Genomic DNA, 23115 nt, shown 5'->3' on the forward strand with positions numbered 1-23115 from the left:
CTTCTTGCAGTGCTCTGTTAAGTCTTCTAAAATATGTTTGTCAGTTTCCATGGCTGCCCTCTTTGGCCAATTTTGGTGAAGTGCAGCCACAATGCCCAGCTCAGTGCTGGCTGAACTCTATAACTCAGGTCCTTCCCCTTGCTATGACCATACTCCTTCAGTTTCCTTGTTGCGCTTTCACTTTTGCCTCACTGTTGCTGAAGCTCCAATTCACACCTTCACCTTGAATTGACTTGCTGCGGAGGTGGCAGCATAGTGGTACTGTCATTGGACTGGTAATCCAAAGATCCAGGGTAATGGGGACCTGGGTTTGAATCCCACCACGGCAGATGGTGGAATTTGAATTCAAAAAATCTGGAATTAAAAGTCTGACGATGAACATGAAACCATTGCCGATTGTCGTAAATAAAAACTCATCTAGTTCACTATGTCCTTCAGGGAAGGAAATCTGCTGTCCTTATCTGGCCTGGCCTGCATGTGACCCCCCAACCCACAGCAATGTGGTTGACTCTCAAACGCCCTCTAAACAAGGGCAATTAGGGATGGGCAATAAATGCTGGCCCAGCCAGTGACACTCACATCCCATGAACGAATAAAAAAAAAACTTTTTGTTCAAATTGTGTGCACCTTTTGCATGACCAAAAGATCCATCTGGTCCATGTTCTCTTTTGCCCAACAGTTATTCCACCCTGTTGAACTACTAGCTCTCTGTGCACCAGTGAATCAAATTCAGTCCCTTACAATAAAAAAAATAGAAAATACTGGGAAACACTTGGCAGATCATGCAGCAGCATCTGTGGAGAGAGAAAGACAGTTAATATTTCAGGTCATCAGAAATCTCATCCAACCTCCTCAGAGGCTGCCTGATCTAAGTGTTTTCCAGTTTTTTTTGTATTTCAGATTTCCAGCATGCGTAGTATCTTGCTTTTTTTGTTGTTCAGTTTCTTGTATTAGTTTTCAAAACACTCAGTGACCTCTTTACCCGTTTTACACTTTCTGAGCAATTTTGTTTACCTTCTACCCGGGCTCTCCATCCTACCATCTGACATTGATCATTCAATCACTGTGCTTTGGCCACCTTGAATTTTTCCCTAAAGCCAATGATTGTTTCCTGGACTAAGTTCAATAATCTTCTTTTGGACATCATGTGCTGAGCTGCAACCTGTATCATGCTATTACGGAACACTGGATTTAACTTTCAGTGCGGGCCTGCAGTTTGACAGTTTAATTTTACTTCAGCTATTTAACCTAAACCAGGAAAAACACATATTTCCTCCTGAGTAGCACTGTCTGCTCCTATTAATTCAGTGATCTTTTGCTTGTGAAAAAGATGTATTATCCAATTATCTATCTCAAGCAATTATAATAAAACAACCAAGTTTTTTTCATGTCATTTCACAATCTACATTCAAATTAACAGATAAATTTAAAATAAGTAATTTCAAATTGTTGCCTGTATGGGATTAGATCCTTGAAGTGTGAAAAGGATGCTGATTGAAGAAGGAAGTTCAATTGCTTATCTTGTGCAGCCACCTCATTAATAAGAAGCATTTTCCATAATATAATGATCTGTATTCTTGCCTTCTCAAAAACAGTTATCATTCCATGTGTTATTCCATATGGTAAAGGAATGATGATTTGCTCCATTTACATCAGTAGATTCTTAAACGGACTTCATTTAGGTGATATTCTTCAGTGGCAATATATAGATAAATCTTTATTCAAAGAAATTATGGCAGACATACAAAGTGGACAAAATTAATTTTATCTGAAAATTTTCCCAGCCCCCTGAATGTGTGACAATTAGTTTAATTGTACACTAATACTGTTACACATAGATTGTATTGTTCTATGAATAATTTTAATTGAAGAAATGTTACTTTTTAAAAACTTAAAGGAAGATATTAGATTTTTTTTCTTCCTATTTCCTAACAGTTCTCAAGTGTTCAGACCAAATTGATTTTGAAGAGTTAGAGTACGCTGTAACAAGTCATACAGCAAAGGGTACAATATAATGAAAGTATATTTGTGTTATTTATTCATGCATTACAAGAACAAAACTCAACTATCTGTTGTGCCATATTGAAAAGTCCTTATCAGAAATAAATAATTTATCACTATTCTTTAACCCTTTCTAATGTAAAACTTTTCCAAACTATCAACTTTTTGAACAACTGAATCAGTTAAATTTTTTTCCCATCAGATTGGTAATAGCTGCTCACTGAGGGATAGCTTTTTAAATTGCATAGCTGCCATTGCATTTTATCATTAATGTTAAAACTGGAATTGTAACTAGAAATGAATATTTTGAGTTCATTTTGTCTTGAAGGAAAAGGAGAGCCCAGGAAGTGTGTTTCCAGTATTAAGTACTCTCCTCTGTATGTGTTTGTATTATACATTTTTACCTTTTTTAAAGTACTTATCTCTTGAAACATGTTGGTAAATAGTTTTACTATCAGAGACTTAACATTCTAACCTCCATTCTCACCCAGAGCTGTTCCACTGATGTAGATTAAGGGTGCAGCTAATTTCACTTAAATGGATGTTTGTACTTTGAACAGACCTTTATGTCTATCTGAAAGCATTTGATCTGCATATCAACTGTGGGCACAACAGTACACATCTAACACAAACTTTATGCAGTACGAAGCTTCCAGATTGACATCCAGGCCCCGACTTCCAATTAACAGGCCAAAATACATCAGTTCTGTCTAACCTCCAACATCACAATGACTGCAGAAGTCGCTAGAGACTGAAGTAGTGAATCTCCATGGAGAAAGAAAATTAATTTATAAAAGAATGAGCTGCTCTTTCTAATTATTATGGATATACTGCTGTATATTATATACTTAAATTTTCTTATCATTTAAAGTCAATAATTAATACCTGCATACTTTTAAAAATATTTTTAAATTACCCATGTTAAATACTATGCCATACTTGGCTATGGCACATGGTCATTTTAGAATATAATTTGGCAATACAATTAAAATCAGTTGAGGCTTGGAATCTGTTTTGAAAGTTTTGAAATTATTGTTTACAGAAATTGCTAGCCCAATATTGTTTGAAGAGAAAATAAATCCAAAGATCTACCTGAAATTTGGGATAATTTTTGTTGCCTTCCCTGAATCCTTACACTTCTCTTTATTTCTTTTCTGAACGATTACAAGTAGACACAGTACTCCATGTGCAGTCTCAGTCATATTTTTTAAATGTTTCTTCTTTCTTGGTGTGGCATTCTGTGGTTCTAATTTCACGTTTTAACATTTTTGCTTGCCTTTGCAACTGCTACCCGACATTGTGATGACACTTGGACTGTTTGGTCAGCTTTTACACAAGATCTTTTTCCTGACTTATTTTTATTAAGTCTGTGCCTGCCTTGATTTATTTTCTGTAACCATATTAGGTTTGTAATTTCATGATTCTGCAGCTTTACAATAATTCTAGCATGTTTACTTTAAACCTTTTAGTTACAACTGATGCTGTAAGAAGTGGCCTAATAACTAAAATAAATAAGGAACATATGGATAATATATTTGTTTTTTCTCCTCTAGTGGAGCACAGACATTGATGAGTGGTTCAAATCCCATGCTGGGGAATAATACTGGTGCCATAACTCCTACAGGCATAAATCTAAGCAGCATTATACCACCAGCAGGACTGGTGCCAAGCTCCCTGCCAGCTGCCATGCAATCTGCAGCTCAAGCAGGTTAGTACTAAATAAGACACATGGTTGATGAGGTTCCTGAAATATTTTAAACAATTACTATTCATCCTGCTTTGGTCTTCTATTTCGGTACACCTGCACTTTAAGAAAACCCCTTGTCAAAGTCACTAGCCTTTCGATAGGACTGAGTTAGCGAGACATAATTTTGAGCATTGTGTTATTTAACCCAGTCTGACCAGGTTATGGGTTTCCTTCTCATGCTTCCTAAGGAACCTTAGGTGTCAACATTGGTTAGCATTGTGAGAAAAATTTCTTTTTTAAAAGTAAAATTCCAGAATATTCTTTTCAGCACAGATATAGAAAAGAAAAAAGTAATGTTCTTCATTGTAACACCAGCAACTAATCCTATTCCCCCCAACACAGCTGTATGGAAAACAAATGTAGCAGGCAAAAACAAATGAATTAGATTCACTCAACAGTTTTAACTTAAGGTCACTTTCTTGAATGATCCATTGCCATATAATTTCGATATGTGATATTTTTGTTAGGTAGATGCTCAGAGGCCCACGTTGTTGTTACTCTCATATAGCAAATTAAACAGTCTCAACAGTTATCTGTTTCCTTTGATGCAAAGATTGATGACAAACTGGTTACTAATCAGCAGGTTGACAATTGATGCATGAGTGTTTTCTCTGTTGCTGCCATCTCACAACATTGGTTAAGCATCATTCTACTCTTTAAATATCCCTTGCTCAGGTTCTAATTCCGAGGCTCCCAAAGGATTCATGGGACAAGACTTTAGGAGTTGCAAGCTCTGAGGCTGCAATGGCAACCATGGGGCTAAGACTGAATTTTGACAGCTGTGAGGCCCCTTTAAATGTTTGTGGGTTTTTTCTGTTGGTGGGCATGGCTTAACATTCTCTGAGGCCCGATTGTTAGAACTACAGCATGCAAAAAGGTGGGTCCTTGCTTTTTTCCAGGCAAACCTGGCAGTTTTAAATCTGCTCCCCTCCTTGCCAAATTTTCACTCTAGGGTCACATGAAGTTTGAGGCATTAAAATCGAAACCATAGGAAAGTTACGGCACAGAAGGAGACCATTCAGCCCATCGTGTCTGGGGTCACATCGGGGAAAAGATTTTCAAAGCAATTCTAATAGTGTAACTGACCTACATGATCAAAATAGAACAATCTTCACACGTTTGCAGAATTACTGTTAAGATTTAACTGCAATACAATGTGAAAAACAGTGACTCCTGATATGGATCCAATGCTGGTAACTCCTTAAATTTGTACAACTTTGACAGTGAGGAAGGAAATGAGGTCAGCATAAATTGATTAATTTTCAAACGGAAAGAATGTGGTTCAGTGGCACAGGTCTTGGGGCTTTATTTAATGTGAGAGTAGAGACCCAGATGAACTCCCATCTACCTGCTGTGTCTTCTTCATCTGTTTGCTTAAAATGTAGTTTAGTGGAAGCTGTCAAGCTAGACTGCACTCCATTCAAATATTGAAGACCTTACAAAGGTACTGCGTCCTGTAAAATGGTTACTACTTACACTTGGTCATGAACCAACTGGTCCTGGCAGACATCCTAACTTTCAAGAAACCTTTTGAATATATCAGGACTTCAGGGGTTAAATTATGAGTACAGATTGCCTGGACTAGGCTTGTGTTCCCTTGAGTGTAGAAGATTTAAGGTACGATCTAAATGAGCTGTTTACAATAATAAAATTTGATAGGGTAGATAAAGAGAAACTCTTTCCTCTGGGAGAGTTCGAAGGAAAAGGGCATAACCTTAATATTGGAGCTTGCGATTTAGGAGTGAAATTACAATGCACTTTGTCATATACAAAATAGTGGAAATCTAGAATTCTGACCATCAAAAGGTCACTTGAAATTTTCAAGACAAAGATCAATAGATATTTGCGGAGAGGGATACAGTTAACGTTTCGAGTCCGTATGATTCTTCATCATAGTTCTGTTGAAGAGTCATACGGACTCGAAACATTAACTGTATCCCTCTCAGCAGATGCTGTCAGACCTGCTGAATTTTTTCCAGGTATTTTTGTTTTTGTTCTAGATTTCCAGCATCCGCAGTATTTTGCTTTTATCAATAGATATTTGTTAGGTAAGGGTATCTAGCAAATTGGAACAAAGACAGGTAATTGGAGTTGAGATACAGGATAGTGCTGAAAAGCCTATACCTTCTCCAATCTTTCAATGAGTTAATCAGACCAGACAACTTCCTTCCCCTCTTGTCTGCAAGAAGAGAGGAAATTCTATTGTATGAGTCATTCCAGACCAGGCACCCTCCATCTCAATAGCAGAGGGCTGGCAGCAGTCTGTCTTGTTGCTCCCTTGACTTGAATAATTGGAATTTAAAGCAGTTAATTTTTGTTTCCAGCTGTGAAAGGTACCCAGTAAAGTTCATTGGCTACCCAGATAATTAACTGCAGAGTTTTTGGTAGTTGTGAGTGTCTGGAAAATATCTAAACTGAATGAACAATCTTTAGCTGAATAATGCAAGACTCAGAAGTTCCGTTTTCTAACTTGGCTAACAGTCAAGTTTAGCTATATAAATTTTCAGAAACCTTTCAAGAACTCTAACTTGATGCTGTCAGACTAGCTTTCAAATGATGTAATTTGTAAGAGCTATTTAAGTCTCTTCCAATTTATAGTGTCTGATTGTATAGCATGCTTAAAGTGACAAAATTAATAAAATGTAAAGTTTTTAATATCCTGCTCAAAATCTGAATCCAGATGGGATAATGATTCACTTTCTTCGGCAATCATTGAGTTTTTTTTTAATCAAAGCAGCAATTTTTTTGGAACTCCTGAAGATGAGATTTTATTGTTGGGAAATATAATACTTCAACACTTTTGTCAGCATAAGAAATGCTCTGGTCAAAAGTGGCACGCGCTTGATTTGTGTCCCAAATGTTTTTGAATTCTTGGCTACAACTTTATTTAATGCTACTTACTAAAATGTTTTAAAAGTAGTGAATTGTTCATGGTGTTGGTCTTGACATGTAGAGTCTGGAACATGGATTTGTATATCACTCTTAGTTTGACCTGGCCAAGATCATGGCTACTTAAAAATGGCCTCACTTTGTCATTAAGCAGTTATAGCTGCTTGTAGATTTCAGTTCCAGGTCAATGACTGGATTCTCTTTTTATTTTGAAGAAGGTTTTGTATCTGTAACAGAGTAATATATAATATATACTGGATGCAACACATGTTAATCTGTTTGGAAGTACAAAAATGCAAATACTTTTGGTAAACCCAAATATAAATATACTTAAATGCTTGTACCTGAACATAAATAATGATTTTGAATCGAATGATATAATATCATTCACAGCAACTAATATGTTACTGTTTTCTTTACAGGTGGTTCATTTGTTGGTTTAAAAAATACTCCTGGTTTCCGACCTCTGAATTTGCTTCAGGTAGGACTCTTTATTACAGCATATCCTGTATTATTTTAATTCACTGTCATTTAAAGTCAACTTCCCTGCTCTGGTTCTCAGACAACAGTTGTCTGTGATGTTTCATTTTGTAATTCTGTGCCATTTTTGAAATGTAAAACATAGCATGTTTATAATGGCAATTAGAGCTTTAATTCTGTTCAAGATCAGCCCACAACTTGAAATTCAGAGTGCTGAACAGCACCAACATGAAAAAGGTCCTGTAAATCTATAAATTATCTTGATTTGAACATTTGCCAGTACAAACTAAGAACAGGATTCATTCCCCAATTACAGCCACTACTTCCCCTCCTATTCCTGATTCTAATAAAGGTTATACTAAAATTAATTTTAACAACTATGCATACATACAAAATATGTAACATACCTCTGAGCATGTAATGTAGATAAAACTATATTTTTATCTGCAGTTTGTGCTGTGTACATTTGACAAATGTTGGAACATCTTAATCCCTTTTCTGACACCGAAGCTAGGCACAATTCCTTTCCCCATCAAAGCTGCTTTGTAACCCTTCAGTTTTACAACAGCTCATGTCTGAGTTAAAAGCAGCATGACACTCAACTCCAAGATTCTAATACTTGCTGCCAGAAGTTAGGAATTCGGAATTTAGAGATGGGCACTGAATTTGGGCAAAATTCATCCTTCATTTGCCACTAGAAATTTTCCTTTTGGTACACATTGAAGATGCTACTTAGTAATATATGCACAGTGTAGTTTTTCCATCAACTTTTGAATTTTTTATCATTCCTATTGAAAATGTATGGAGATTTGTTGGAATCATCCATCAATGAAGGAACAGATGTTTCCATACTGCCAAGTCCATCCCACAAAGGCAGGCAAAGCCAATAGTATGACCAGTAACTCTTGGGATAGAAACAGAAAAAGCATAGGTAGCAAACTGCAGGAGACAAAGTAACTGCAGATTTGCAGGCTACATACAATATAGGCTATAGTTCGAACAATACAATAATATATTTACCATAATAAGGAGTTTTAAAGGGTTTACACACCACCAGTAGTTTTGCAAGATGAATTTTTAAAAATAATAATCAATTTTTCTTTGAAATTATGAAATAAGCTAAGATATTACTAAGATAAAGAGCACCAATTGATTGATATATATATAAATATATATATGTGTGTGTGTGTATGTATTGTCATAATCACAGAATTGTTACAGCACAGAAGGCCATTCAACCCATTGTGTCAGGGCCAGCTCTCTAAATGAGCAATTCGCCTAGTGTCATTCCTCCATCTTCTCCCTGTCACCCTGCACATTCTTTTTCTTTCAGATAATAATACAATTCCCTCTTAAATCCCTCAATTGAACCTGCCTCCACCACACTCAAAGGCAGCACATTCAAGATTTTAACCATTTGCTGCATAAAAATGTTTGTTCTCATGCCTCCATTACTACTTTTGCCAAATGCCTTAAAAATTGCTCTCTGGTTCTCAATCCTTTCACCAGTGGGAATAGTTTTTCCCTATCTACTCTGTCCAGACACCTCATGATTTTGAATATCTCTATCAAATCTCCTCTCAACCCTCTTTTGTCCAAGGAAAATAAATGTAAATAACACATACAAATTGTTGGAAAAACTCAGCAGGCCTGACAGCATCTATGGAGAGAAAGACAGAGTTAAATTTCGAGTCCATATGACTCTGCTTTTAAATTAGTTGTTGAGATCCTAAATCCAAAACACCATCTCACAAATAGTAATCTGTATTTACCAGAAGGTAACTTTAGCTTGAAAGAAACATTATCTGTCAAAAGTTTGAATTTAGCTAGTCCGTTCAAACAGTGTTTCTAAGTTCCCAAAAATAAGGCAGTAAATTAATGGCTAATTTGAGATTAGTTGAGTCTCTTCTTCGTGATTAGTGCAATAAATTGCAAAACCTTTGGTGTCCCTTCTATCTGGTGTATTGTGCAATAATTTAGAATCATTAAAGGGGCCAGACAGTAGCAGACAGTTGCTAATTCACATTCACATACAAACTCATACTGCCAATACTTTCAAATGCTTTCAAACTGATTTGAGATTCATAAATTAGAACAACCCAAAACATTTCAGAATAAAATAGTAGTACTTTTAAATTATGAAAATCTGAGAAATATGCAGACCAAAACAATGTAAGTCAGCCAGAAAGTACAAGAGGAAGTATGGAAATATAACTAACAAAATGCATTAAATACTGAACCTTATTCACACAAGTACAAGAAAGAAACTTTTCAACTCTGCATAAAAATTAAATATTATCTACTAAGAATGGGTAACATTTGAAACAGTATGGATTCTTTTATTAATGGAGTTACTGTTATATAATTGTATTATTTTGGTTTTGCTGTTTAGACTATTACTATAATTACTTATGTCCACTAACCTTTTATTAAAAAGGCTGCTTATTAATTATTATTTGATTTAAAGTATTATTTTTTATTAGCACTATAAGGTGGCAATCCTAGAGTAATGTGCTTGCATTGATATTCTTGATCTAACAATTCAAGACAAGTGCTACAGTGCTCCCAGAAAGCTTGATTATTTAGGCGATCAAAGTCCTGTGTGCAGTTTTGATATTTTTTGCTACTGTTTCTTTGAAAAAGCATTTAGGTGTGGTCCCTCTTGTTTACATGTAGTTCCGTCTTCACTGAGCATTTCCGTTCTGGCTTGGAACAGTTTCAATGAAATTCATAGCATGTGTGTGTGTTTATGTTTTTGCATCATTCCCACTTAGGTCACACTGCCACATCACATCTAACAAAAAAAAAGTGGTTTGAAATATATGAGGAAGACCACTGGCTGAAAGTGATAGCCAAAATTTCTAAAGCAAGTGTTCCAAAGTACCTCCATCCAATTATGACAGTTTGTTGCATGTGGAGTTGAATTAGATTCCAAGAATGAATAAAATCATACTTATGGTACGATATCTAATATTTAAACAGTCTTTCAGGGAAGACAAATCTTTAAGGCCTTCTACAGCACCCTGTGTAGCTGTAACGAAAGGATAACATCCACATGTATATACATAAACATGTGCACGCGCGCACACATTATTATAAATGTTTATATAAGGCCTTGACTTTGACCCAGCGAATCCAAAGTCAAAAATGCTTGAATTATTGTTTCCTGCAACAAACTGTCATTGATTGAACAAAAATTTTGTCCCTTCTGCTACGATGGCAAACTGTGCTGGCAGGCACAATATTTTAATTCATTATATGTTGTCATTTAAAGATTCTAAAGTTAATTGATCTCAAGAATATGTGCATAACTTAGGAGATGTATACATGCACAGATGGAACATGATGACTGTTTTTGATATTTATTACCTTTATTGGCACATGGAAATACTTATAATTTATTTCAAAATTTAGTTAGTAGCACATATAATATTTCCTTTTTTTTCAAAATGTAACTTAGAAATTCCTTGTACGCTTCAAAAAATACATTTGCTCAGTGACATTTCCAGAAAGAATAATAGTTACATATCAAATTATGGAAAACAAAGGAATGCATGTTGCATACTGAATAATGGTGGAACTCAGCAGCTCTGTGCAAAAGACAAGGCTGAAGTGTTCGCAACCATCTTCAACCAGAAGTGCCAAGTGAATGGCCCAATCTTGCCTCTTCCTGAGGTTCTCAGCTCACAGATGCCAGTCTTCAGCCAATTCAATTCACTCCACGTGACATGTAGAAAAGGCTGAGCACACTGGATACAGCAAAGGCTACAGGCTTGATTACACCCCATCTGTAGCACTAAAGTTTTGTGCCCAGAATTAGCCACACATCTAGTAAAGCTGTTCCTGTACAGCAAAAACCTTGGCATCTACCCAAAAATGTGAAAAATTGCTTAGGTATGTCATTTCCACAAAAAGCAGGACAAATGCCATCCAGCCAATTACAGTCCCATCAGTCTACTGTCAATCATCAGCAAAGTGATGGAAGGGTCAACAACATTGCTATTAAGCGGCACTTAATCAGCAATAGTATGCTTATCAGTGCTTAATTTGGGCTCTGCAAGGACCACTCGGCTCCAGACCTCATTAAAATCTTGGTCCAAACATGGACGACAGCTGAATTCCAGAGGTGAGAATGGCTGCCCTTGGCAGCAAGGGAGTTATTGACCGAGTGTGGCATCAAGTATTCCTAGTGAAATTTAAATTGATGGGAATCTGGGAAATCTCTCCTGACAAGAGCTAGCACAAGGGAAAACAAAAACAGAATTACCTGGAAAAATTCAGCAGGTCTGGCAGCATCGGCGGAGAAGAAAAGAGTTGACATTTCGAGTCCTCATGATCCTTCAACAGAACTTGAAGGTTCATGAGGACTCGAAACGTCAATTCTTTTCTTCTCCACCAATATGTACTTGTAAAATAATGTTTCTTCATGCCCCCTTTTTGCTCTCCTAATTTCCTTTTTAAGTTCCCCCCCACACATTCTATACTCCCCTGGGGCTTCCGCTGCTTTGAGCCCTCGGTATCTGCCATAAGCCTCCTTTTTTCTCTTTATCTAATCCTGTATCTCCCTCGACATCCAGGATTCCCTGGATTTGTTGTTCCCACCCTTTATCTTTACTGGAATATGTTGGCCCCTATACTTTCCCTATTTCCTTCTTGAATGATTCCCACTGCTCTGATGCAGATTTACCTAAAAGTAGCTGCTCCCAGTCCACTCTGGCCAAATCACACCTGATCTTATTGAAAGTGGCCTTCCTCCAATTTAGAAATCTGGTTTCTGGCCCGTCCTTGTCCTTCTCCATAACAACCTTGAATCTAACGGATCACTATCTGCAAATGTTCTCCCACTGATACCTCTACCACTTGCCCGGCTTCATTCCCTAAAATTCAGTCCAGGACTACCCCCTCTCTTGCAGGACCTTCTATGTACTGGCTTGAAAAGCTCTCCTGGTGCATTTTAAGAATTCCACTCCCTCTAAATCTATCACACTATGACTAACCCAGTTAATGTTGGGGAAGTTGAAATCCCCCACTATTACTACCCCATTATTTTTACAATTCTCTGAAATTTGCCTACATATCTGCTCTTCTATTTCTCTCTGACTGTTTGGGGGCCTATAGTACACTCCCAGCAATGTGATTACTCCTTTTTTGTTTTTCAGTTCTACCTATATGGTTTCATTTGAGGAGTCTTCTAAGATGTCATCTCCCCTTACTGCTGTAATTGACTCCTTGATCAATATTGCGATACCCCCTCCTCTTTTACCCCCTTCCCTGTCTTGTCTCAAGACCCTACATCCTGGAATATTGAGCTGCCAATCCTGCCCCCCTCTCAACTATGTCCCTGTGACAGTAATGACATCATACTTCCATGTGTTAATTTGTGCCCTCAACTCATCTGCCTTATTTGTCAGACTCCTTGCATTAAAATAAATACCATCCAACCTTGCCAAACCCCCTTGTGCCTTAACTGGCCTATAATTTCTGTGCCTTCCAGACTCACTTGCTGTCTCTTCTAATTTTAACTATGCATCTCCCCCTGCTGAACCTCCTCTCAGGATCCCATCCCCCTGCCAAGTTAGTTTAAACCCTCCCCAACAGCACTCGCAAACCTCCCTGCAAAGACATTGGTCCCATTCCAGTTCAGGTGCAACCCATCCACCTTGTACAGGTCCCACCGCCCACAGAAATGGTCCCAATGTCCCAGAAATCTAAAGCCCTCCCTCCTGCACCATCTCTCTAGCCACACATTCATCTGGACTAACCCCCTATTTCTATACTCACTAGCGCTTGGCACCGGAAGTAATCCAGAGATTACTACCTTTGAGGTCCTGTTTTTTAATCTGCTTCCTGGCTCCCTAAATTCTGATTGCGGGACCTCATCCCTCTTTCTACCTATGTTGTTGGTACCAATATATGTTCTCCCCCTTTAGAATGCCCTGCAGCCTTTCAGTGACATCCTTGACCCTGGCAACAGGGACGCAACATACCATCTTAAAGTCACGTCTACGGCTGCAGAAATGCCTGCCTGTTCCCCTTACTATCGCGTCTCCTACCACTATTGCTCTTCCCCTCATTTTCCTCCCACCACCTCCCCCCCTTTCCCGCATGCAGCTGAACCACTCACAGTGCCATAAGCGTGGCTGCAGTCCCCAGAGGAACAGTCACTTTCACCATTTTCCAACACAAAGAAACAGTACTCAAGCGAGATGCACCCTGGGGATTTCCTGACTACCTGCCTGACACATTTCTTCTGACTGATGGTCATCTCTCTATCTACACATCCGTAAGCTGTGGGGTGACCACATCTAAAAACGTGCTATCCATGAAACTCTCAGCCTCGCGGATGCACCTCAGTGCCTCCAGCTGCTGCTCAAGCTCCGAAACTCAGAGCTCAAGTAGCTGCAGCTGGTGGCACTTCCTGCACATGTGGCGTCAGAGCGCAAGGAGCGTATAGGACTTCCCACATGTTGCAGGTGGTACATAACACGGGACTGAGCTGCCCTGCCATTCCTCTAGTTGAAAAAAAACTCCTCACTTTAAGTTAAATCCAGTAAAAAAAAGTTTAATTTATTTATGTACTTTAAACAAAACCTGGAACTCTTACCTTTCCTTAGCTTAATCTATTTTAAACTGGAGAAAAATACTTACCCATTACTGACCAATCAGCTCTCACCTTTGTGCTGACGTCACTTTTTGAAACTTGCCCACATACGCGCTGGTTCTGATCTCTCCACCGCTCTCTCACGCTGTCTTGTGATGTCACTCTTGTTATTTTTAACAAGAACTGACTGCAGGACACACTTCCCAGACTGCTTCACCGGACTGCTGACTGCAGGAAACTCTTCCCAGATGGCTTCACCGCGATGCTGACTACAGGACACACTTCCTGATGGAGACCAGTCATCTCAACCCCAGGACATTGCTGCAGGATTTTCTCAGGGAAGTGTGCTCTGTCAAACCATCTTCAGCTGCTTCATTAATGACTTCCCTCCAAGCATATGGTCAGAAGTGCAATCATTCATTGATGAATGCACAGTACTCAATCCCATTTGTAACTCCTCAGATAATGAAGCAGTCTGTGCCCACATGCAGCAAGACCGGGACAATATTCAGGCATGGGCTGACAAGTGGCAAATAACATTTGCGTCACACTAGTGCCACGCAATGACCATCTCCAGCAGAGAGAATCCCGTTCCCTTGATATTCAGTGGCTTTGCCATCACTGAATCCCCCATTATCAACATCCTGGGGGTTACCATTAACCAGAAACTTAACTGGACCTGCCACATAAATGCTGTGGCTGCAAGAGCAATCCAGAGGCTGGGAACTCTATAATCGAACAACTCACCTCCTGACCCCACAAAGCCTGTCCACCATCTGCAAGGTGCAAGTTAAGAGTGTGATGGAATATTCTCCACTTGCCTGGATGAGTGTAGCTTCAACAGGATTCAAAAAGCTTGACACCATCCAGGACAAAGCAACCCACATGATTGGCTCATCCACCACTTTAAACATTCACTTCCTGCATCACCAATGTACAGTGGCAGCAATGTGCGCAATCTACGAGATGCACTGTAGCAAGTCGCAGCAGCTTCCAACCTTTGACGTCTACTACCTGGAAGAACAAGGGTGGGTAAAAGGCACATGGTAACACCACCACCTTGAAGTTCCCCTCCAAGTCAGTCACCATCCAGACTTCGAAATATATCACCATTCCCTCACTGTCACTGGGTCAAAATCCTGGGACTCCCTCCCCAACAACGCCATAAGTGTACCTTCACCACAAGGATTGCAGCAGTTCAGGAATGTGGCCCGTCTTCTTGAGGACAATTAGGGACGGGCAGTAAATGCTGGCACCGGTGAAGATGCCAGCAATTGCCACACACTATGAATGAATTTTTTTTAAAAAAGGCACTTCAGACTTTTTGCAGGGATGGCAATGACTCTTTGAATCCTCCCCAAATACATCACCTTAGAGTTCACATTTAGATCAGGTAAGCTGCAACCGCCTAAATTAGCCTTGAATTTTGGAAAACCTTTTAGCATTGTAGCAGTCATTAGCCCTTATTCTGCTGAATAAACAGGAACTTCAGAATGACTAGAATTAATATGAAGCTTTCAGGAAATCTCCCCAGTCAGCCCACCATATCTTTTTGTTTCCCTACCCCAATTTATGTTAGCTTTGAGTTGAGTGTATAATAATAGGCAATTATGCTAAAAAGATAAATTGAGTATTTTTTTTATCTGGTTCACAAGGATAATTGAATGAAACATTGCAATTCCAGCTAGTTACTGCAGATGACCTAGCAATGGCTCAAGCAGCACAGCACCCACATGCTTTCACTAACCATTTGATTATGAATGTGTATACCTAGAATCTCCAGTTTCATGCATTATTAAGCTGTTAAATGGCATAAAATTTGCTGATATAATAGCAATACAATAGCACTCTAAATACTGTGGGATGAATAAAAAGGTATTGTTTCTTTCTCAATTTCTGCCGATGGGCATTTGTTTTGTACATATTTTACAAGCATTATTCCATGTCTGTCCTCAGAAATTGTCTGTTTCCTACAGTCCTTTGGATTTAACTTTATCTTAACTATTGCATCGTCCCTTTACGTTTGTTGTGAACTTATCCCTGGTGTGAAGAACTGTACTTTTGAGTTTGTCCCAGCAGAATGACCATGTAATCTCATTGCTTCACTCTAAATTCCTTTTGGAGATGATTTAATTTCCAACATAATAACTTGTTTTATTATATTTATTCGCAATAAATTAGAAGTAAATTTACTTCTCTTTGCAAAACTACAATTTTGTACCTAACAGTTAAAATTAAATATGGCTTGCTTTGTGATATCCTACATTATTTTTGCTTTGCATATAACGAATCTTCAGAAAATGTGATGGATTGATTTTGTTTGCATTTTAATTACACTTTGGGGCTACTGGGAACTGCTCCAATATTTAATCAAACTTATTACAAACTGTATTTATGAAACGATATGTTGGTTGATATAGGAGCAACAAGATGAGGCAGGATAATGCGTGGCTGGAGAAATGATACAAGAGGGAGGGCTTCAGATTCCTCGGACAGCAGGGACCTCAATAATGCTGGATCAAATGCCCTTGTGGGGAGATTGATTAATGCTGTGGGGAAAGGTTTAAACTAATTTGCAGGGGAAGAGCAGCAGGATGAAACATTGGAGAGAAAAACAAGGTACAGGGAGGACTCAGCCAAACCACATTAGAATGTAGAGTAGTTCAGAAATAGATGGAATCACAAGGGTGAAATGCAAGGTGGATGCAAATGGGTTAGAAGTGCATGTGCATAAATGCACAGAGTGAAATAAATAAGGTTGATAGCTGCAGGCACAAATTGCCGCATGGCATTATGATATAATGGCAATAACAAGAGACCTTCCTCAAATACAGGGAGGATCAAGAACTTAATATTCCTGATTATGAGGTATTCGGGAAAGGTAGGGAAGAAAAGAAAGGGTGTGGCAATATTGATCAAAGGCACTGTTATAGCAGTTGCCAACTTTTACAGAGATTTATTTTATCTGACTTTGCCCTATGTAACTCAATAGATCCACTTTGGTTCTGACAAGACTTTAACCAACTAAGGCAAAAGCAGAACCCTGCATAGTAAGTTTTTAAAGAAGTTTATTTTTAAAAGGAAAAAGGTATATTTATCAAATACATAACTGACTTTCACAACTTGTTTAGGTGACCAAGCCAGATAGAAGTGTGAATCTTCCTCAGGTTCCTGAACCAACAGCGATTTCCCGAAATCCTGCTCCAGGGAGCACTCAGTACCTCCAACTTGCAAGCAACAAGATGGCTCCAGAGCCCCACTTTTAATCCTTGGAATTAGTATTACCTCGTCTCGAATCAGGCCTGGTGTAATTAGCCTGTTGGTCATTTGCTGCTGAATTAATTATTGCATTTAGCCATTTACATACATTGCTCCATGGAGCACAACAGAGACGGTTCATGATCTTTCTCTTATCTGAATTTAGACAAGTTTTCATTCATCCTTCAGACACCTGCCCCAGACAGCCAAGGACAAATTGTGTCCTATTTGTGTTCCCATGGACAGTGATTACAGCAGCAAATCAATATGTAAACTTCAAATGTTAGAATATTACCTAGCCCAAATATTAGGATATTACCCAATTACTTGATTAATTATTTATTCCTCAATTATACATTGAAGCTTGCTACTTATGTAATCATCTGTTCCTGGCTGATTACTAATTAAATAGTAATTTTTAAAATTCATTCACAGGATGTGGGCATCTCTGGCTGGGCCAGCATTTATTACCCATCCCTAGTTGCCCTAGAGAAGGTGGTGGTGAGCTATCTTCTTGAACTGCTGCACTCCATGTGGTGTAGGTACACCCACTGTGCTATTAGGAAGGGAGTTCTAGGATTTTGACCCAGTGACAGTGAAGGAACGACGATATATTTCCAAGTCAGGATGGCGAGGGACTTGGAGGGGAACTTCCAAATTAATACATGTGAGTGATTATGAAGTACGGAATACAAAATGGCTTCTTGAGCCCAGTGTTAGTAGAAAATGGCATCTTGACCTCATTAACTTACTACAGTGAATATGATGTGAAAACTCCTGAAAATAGTCGAATTAGATTAAAATCTACTGCCAGGCCTGCTTACACACTGGAAAGGGATGATGTGCTTGAGGGTTCAAAGATAATTTATTTGGTTAGAACTAAGGAATGTTGGAAGAGCAGTTATGCTGTGGGTGTATACCAAAGACCACCAAATAATGAGAAAGACGTAAAGGAGCAGATTGAGGAAACAGTGATCACAATATCATTAGACTTAATGTATTACAGCTATGCCTCACTTATCCCTCATCAAATGAAAATCAATTTTCCATTAGAAAGCATGTAATAAGAGTGCTTAACAGTCCTGATCTTTAATTTTTAGATCAAAAGCTATTTTAGTGCATTAACTTAATGTATTGTGAACATGGCTATTTATGTTTATAGTTTTGTTACTCTCTTAAAACTGCCCAGCTTATATTGGGTCAGGTAGGTTCTTCAATAGGAGGAAGAGGAAAGATGCTGTAACATCATGGCTGCCTTGAACTTAACTGGCCCAAAAATCCTTCCTCCTTGTACAGTTATTCGAAGCAGTATTATGACAGCTTATCGACAGATTTGATCGTTTCACCAACTGCTTAAAAATTCTTGCCCTCTGCCCAGGTTTCAAAAGGCTTTTTTAAAAAAAGTATAAATCTGTTTCTGCATAGACAACAAAGAAGTCTGGTGATAAACAACAAGGATGTTGTTCAAATGATCAAAAAAGCATTTGAAAACAGAATCTGGTCTTAAGACTGAGGGGGTTGGGCGGGTGCAAATGATAACATCAATTAGATCTGCAAGTGACAACGCATTTGTAACAAGCACAGAAAAAGGATTACAAGAATTAGCAGATAGTAACAGCAGACATGAACTTTGGAATGAAAGTGAACATTGACAAAACCAAAGTGATGCATATCTCAAGATCACCAAGAAAGAGTCATTCATTCATAGAAGGATAGGAACCCAAACAGGTGCAAAAAAATCAAGTATTTAGGAAGCATAATATCTGCAGATGGGAAATGGCAACAGCGAAAAAAGACCAAGGATAGCAATGAGAAAAGCCATATTTGGTAAGAAGAGACAGTTGCTAATCAGAAAGGTGAAGGAACAACTCAGAAAGCAACTTGTAAAGAGCTTGATTTGGAGTGTTGTTTCGCATGAATGGGAGACGTGAACCTTACGAAAGGAGGGGACCAACTTGCTAAATAGCTTTGAAATGTGGGATTGGCGGGAATGGGAAGGATCTGCTGGACAGAAAAAGTAACAATGATGAATTGCTGTGGAGAGTGAATGAACAAAGACATTTGTTGACCATAATTAGGTAAAAGGCAGAGAGACTGGATAGGACACATCTTAAGAAATTGACTTGTTTGAGATGCGAGGATGGAAAATTTCAAGGAGAAAGAGGAATTGGAAGGAAGAGAATATCAGTGTTATATGGCTTGAAAAATGAAGGAAGTTATTTGCAAATGAAAAGAATGGCACAGGATAGAGAGATATGTCAGGACTACAATGAGCCAAGGACCTGCCATCGGGCAAAGCACACATGGTGTGATGATGATAAATTTGCATGTGCCTGCTGGCTGTGTGCATGTCTGATTCTTAATTTTTGAGAAAAAAAGACACTCTTGCCTGATTTGAACAGTTGGTTAAGAGAGCCCTGGCACCAGTAACTGGTTTTGCTATCACCCCAGTTTGTGCACTGACTTCAGTTTTTGTTGTGCTGCAATTTGTATTTTCAGCAAATTAAAGTCAGATCTCATATCTTCAACTTCAGGTGAAGCATACCACCAGTTGAAAGGAAAGTAATGCGTTCATTTGGCTACAGTGTGTTGCTATAAACTGTGTTTGAAGATGCTACTGATGCCATTCTTGGTGCATAAGCAGTAACTGCATTAAAGCAAAAATGGAAGCAGCACTATTCGGGTAACTTCCAGACTTTTCAAAACACACTAAAATACATTATGAGAGCGTGCATTTAAACAGAGGCTTTCTGTAATGGAAAACTACAAGGAACAATCAAACATGAACCTACTCAAATGGAGGAGAGCAAATTTCAATGCATTTAAAGGGTATCTGGTACAGATTGATAACAAAGATGAGCGTGAAAACAGTAATTGAGTAATGAGAGGCTTTCAGAGGAGGTAGTTTGGGTACAGACTCTACTCATTCCCACAGAGAAAGGAAATGCCTACAAAGTTAAAGCTGTATGAATAGAAATTAAAATGAAACTGAAAAAGAAGGCTTTTAATAAATGCCAATTCATAATCCAGTGGAAAACCAAGCTGAATACAGAAAGTACAGAGAACTAAAAAAGGAAATCTCTTGAATAAGGCTGACAGAAGAACTGATAGAGGTTTTTTTATTTCATGAGACATGGCGTCGCTGGCAAGGCTGGCGTTTGTTATTCATCCCTAATTGCTCGTGTGGTCAGCCGCTTTCTTGAACTGATGCAGCCCATTTGGCATGAAAGGTTTTGATAGAGTGGATACAGCAAGAATGTTTGCTCTTGTGCACTTTTGAATATATATCAGAGACTGGGGCTTTGGTATAAAGGGCATAATTTCAATGTTTGCAGCTGACACAAAACTTGGAAAAGTAGTGAAGAGGATAGTCACAGACTTCAGGAGGACATAGGCAGACTGGTGAAATGCCATCCCTGGGATATGTCCTGTCCCAACGGCAGGACGGACCCAGCATAGGTGGCGGCACAGTGGTATACAGTCGGGAGGGAGTTGCCTTGTGAGTCCTCAACATCAACTCCAGATCCCATGAAGTCTCATGGCATCAGGTCAAACATGGGCAAGGAAACCTCCTGATTACCACGTACCGCCCTCCCTCAGCTGATGAATCAGTGCTCCTCAATGTTGAACACCACCTGGAGGAAGTACTGAGGGTGGCAAGGGCACAGAATGTACTCTGGGTGGGGAACTTCAATGTTTATCACCAAGAGTGTCTCAGTAGCACCACTACTGATCCTAGTCCTAAATGACATAGCTGCTAGACCGGGTCTGTGGCAGGTGGTGAGGGAACCAACGAGGCAAAAACATACTTGACCTCATCCTCACCAACTTGCCTTCCGCAGATGTATCTGTCCATGACAGTATCGGTAGGAGTGACCACCGCACAATTGTTGTGGAGACAAAGTCCTGCCTTCACATTGAGGATGTCCTCCATCATGTGTGGCACTACCACCATGCTAAATGGGATAGATTTCGAACAGATCTAGCAACTCAAGACTGGGCATCCATGAGGCACTGTGGTCCAGCAGCAGCAGAATTGTACTCAAACACAATCTGTAATCTCATGGCCTGGCATATCCCCCGCTCAACCATTACCATCAAACCAGGAGATCAACCCTGGTTCAATGGAGAGTGCAGGAGGGCATGACAGGAGCACACCTGGCATACCTAAAAATGAGGTGTCAACCTGGTGAAGCTATAACACAGGACTACTTGCATGCCAAACAGCATAAGCAGCAAGTGATAGACAGGGCTAAGTGATCCCAACCAGTGGATCAGATCCAAGCTCTGCAATCCTGCCATATCAGTTGTGAATGGTGCTGGACAATTAAACAACTTATTGGAGGAGGCTCCACAGATATCCTGATCCTCAATGATGGAGGAGCCCAGCACATTAGTGCAAAGGATACGGCTGAAGCATTTGCTACAACCTCCAGTCAGAAATGCCGAATGGATGAACCATCTTGGCCTCCTCTGGTGGTCCCCAGCATCACAGATGCCAGTCTTCAGCCAATTCGATTCACTCCATGTGATATCAAGAAATGAGTGAAGGCACAGGATACTGCAAAGTCTATGGGCCCTGACAATATTCCAGCAATAGTACTGAAGACTTGTGCTCCAGAACTTGCCACGCCCCAAGCCAAGCTATTCCAGTACAGCTACAACACTAGCACCTACCTGACTATGGAAAATTGCCCAGGTATGTCCTGTATAGAAAAAGCAGGACAAATCCAACCTGACCAATTACCGCCCCATCAGTCTACTCTAGATCATCAGTAAAGTAATGAAAGGGGTCATCAACAGTGCTATCAAGCAGCACTTGCTTAGCGATAACTTGCTCACTGACACCCAGTTTGGGTTCTGCCAGGTCCACTCAGCTCCTGATCTTATTACAGCCTTGTTTCAAATGTGGGCAAAAAAATAGAACACCCAAGGTGGTGAGTGTGACTGCCCTTGATGCCAGAGCATCAAGGAGTCCTAGCAAAACTGGAGTCATTGGGAATCAGGGGTAAAACTCTCCGCTGGTTGGAGTCATACCTAGCACAAAGAAAGATGGTTGTAGATGTTAGAGGTCAGTCATCTCAGCTCCAGGACACCACTGCTGGAGTTCCTTAGGGTAGTGCCCTCAGCCCAACCATCTTCAGTTGCTTCACCAACGACCTTCCTTCCATCATAAGGTCAGAACTGGGGATGTTTGCTGATGATTGCACAATTTTAAACACCATTCGCAACTCCTCAGATACTGAAGCAGTCCATGTCCAAATGCAGCAAGACCCGGACAATATCCAGGCTTGGGCTGACAAGTGGCAAGTAACATTTGCACCACACAAGTGTCAGGCAATGACCATCTCCAACTAGAGAGAATCCAACCATTGACCAGAAACTGAACTGGACTAGCCATATAAATACTGTGGCTACAAGAGCAGGTCAGAGGCTAGGAATCATGTGATGTGTAACTAACGCCCTGACTCCCCAAAGCCTGTTCACCATCAACAAGGCACAAGTCAGGAGTGTGATGGAACACTCCCCACTTGCCTGGATGAATGCAGCTCCCACAACGCTTAAGAAGCTTGACACGTCCAGGACAAAGCAGCCTGCTTGATTGGCACCACGTCCACATTCACTCCCTCCACCACTGATGCACATTAGCAACAGTATGTACCAACTGCTCTGCCAGAATTTACCAAGGCTCCTTCGACAGCACCTTCCAATCCCATGACCATTATCATCTAGAAGGACAAGAGCAGCAGGTAAATGGGGACATCACCATCTGGAAGTTCCCTCCAAGTCACTTAACTTCCTGACTTGGAAATATATCGCCATTCCTTCAGTGTCGCTGGGTCAAAACCCTGGAACTCCCTTCCTAACAGCACTGTGGGTGTACCTACACCACATGGACTGCAGCGGTTCAAGAAGGGAGCTTACCATCACCTTCTCAAGGGCAACTAGGGACGGGCAATACCCAGCCAGCAAAGCGCACATCCCGTGAATTAATTTTTTTAAATGTGCAGACACATGGCAGATGCAATTTAATGTAGAGAAAACTGAAGTAATACATTTTGATTGGAAGGGTGACGAGAGGCAATATAAGCTAAACGGTACAATTTAAAGGGGGTGCAGGAACACACACATCTGGGGC

General features: G+C 39.7%; 1 protein-coding gene across 11 annotated transcripts in view; it reads left to right on the forward strand.

The window, feature by feature from the left end:
* Nucleotides 1-23115, forward strand: part of supt20 (SPT20 homolog, SAGA complex component) — a 92013-nt gene that overhangs the window by 59780 nt on the left and 9118 nt on the right. For 10 of the 11 annotated variants that reach the window (XM_041198532.1, XM_041198535.1, XM_041198534.1 and 7 more), the window contains 2 exons: nucleotides 3555-3709; nucleotides 7060-7118. In XM_041198532.1, coding sequence (XP_041054466.1) covers nucleotides 3555-3709; nucleotides 7060-7118 — 214 coding nt within the window. Of the gene's footprint in view, nucleotides 1-3554; nucleotides 3710-7059; nucleotides 7119-16849; nucleotides 17000-23115 lie in introns of those variants that run through there. The other variant, XM_041198543.1, reaches the window with a different exon arrangement.

This window comes from Carcharodon carcharias, chromosome 11 (assembly GCF_017639515.1).
Source record: "Carcharodon carcharias isolate sCarCar2 chromosome 11, sCarCar2.pri, whole genome shotgun sequence".
Lineage (NCBI taxonomy): Eukaryota > Metazoa > Chordata > Chondrichthyes > Lamniformes > Lamnidae > Carcharodon > Carcharodon carcharias.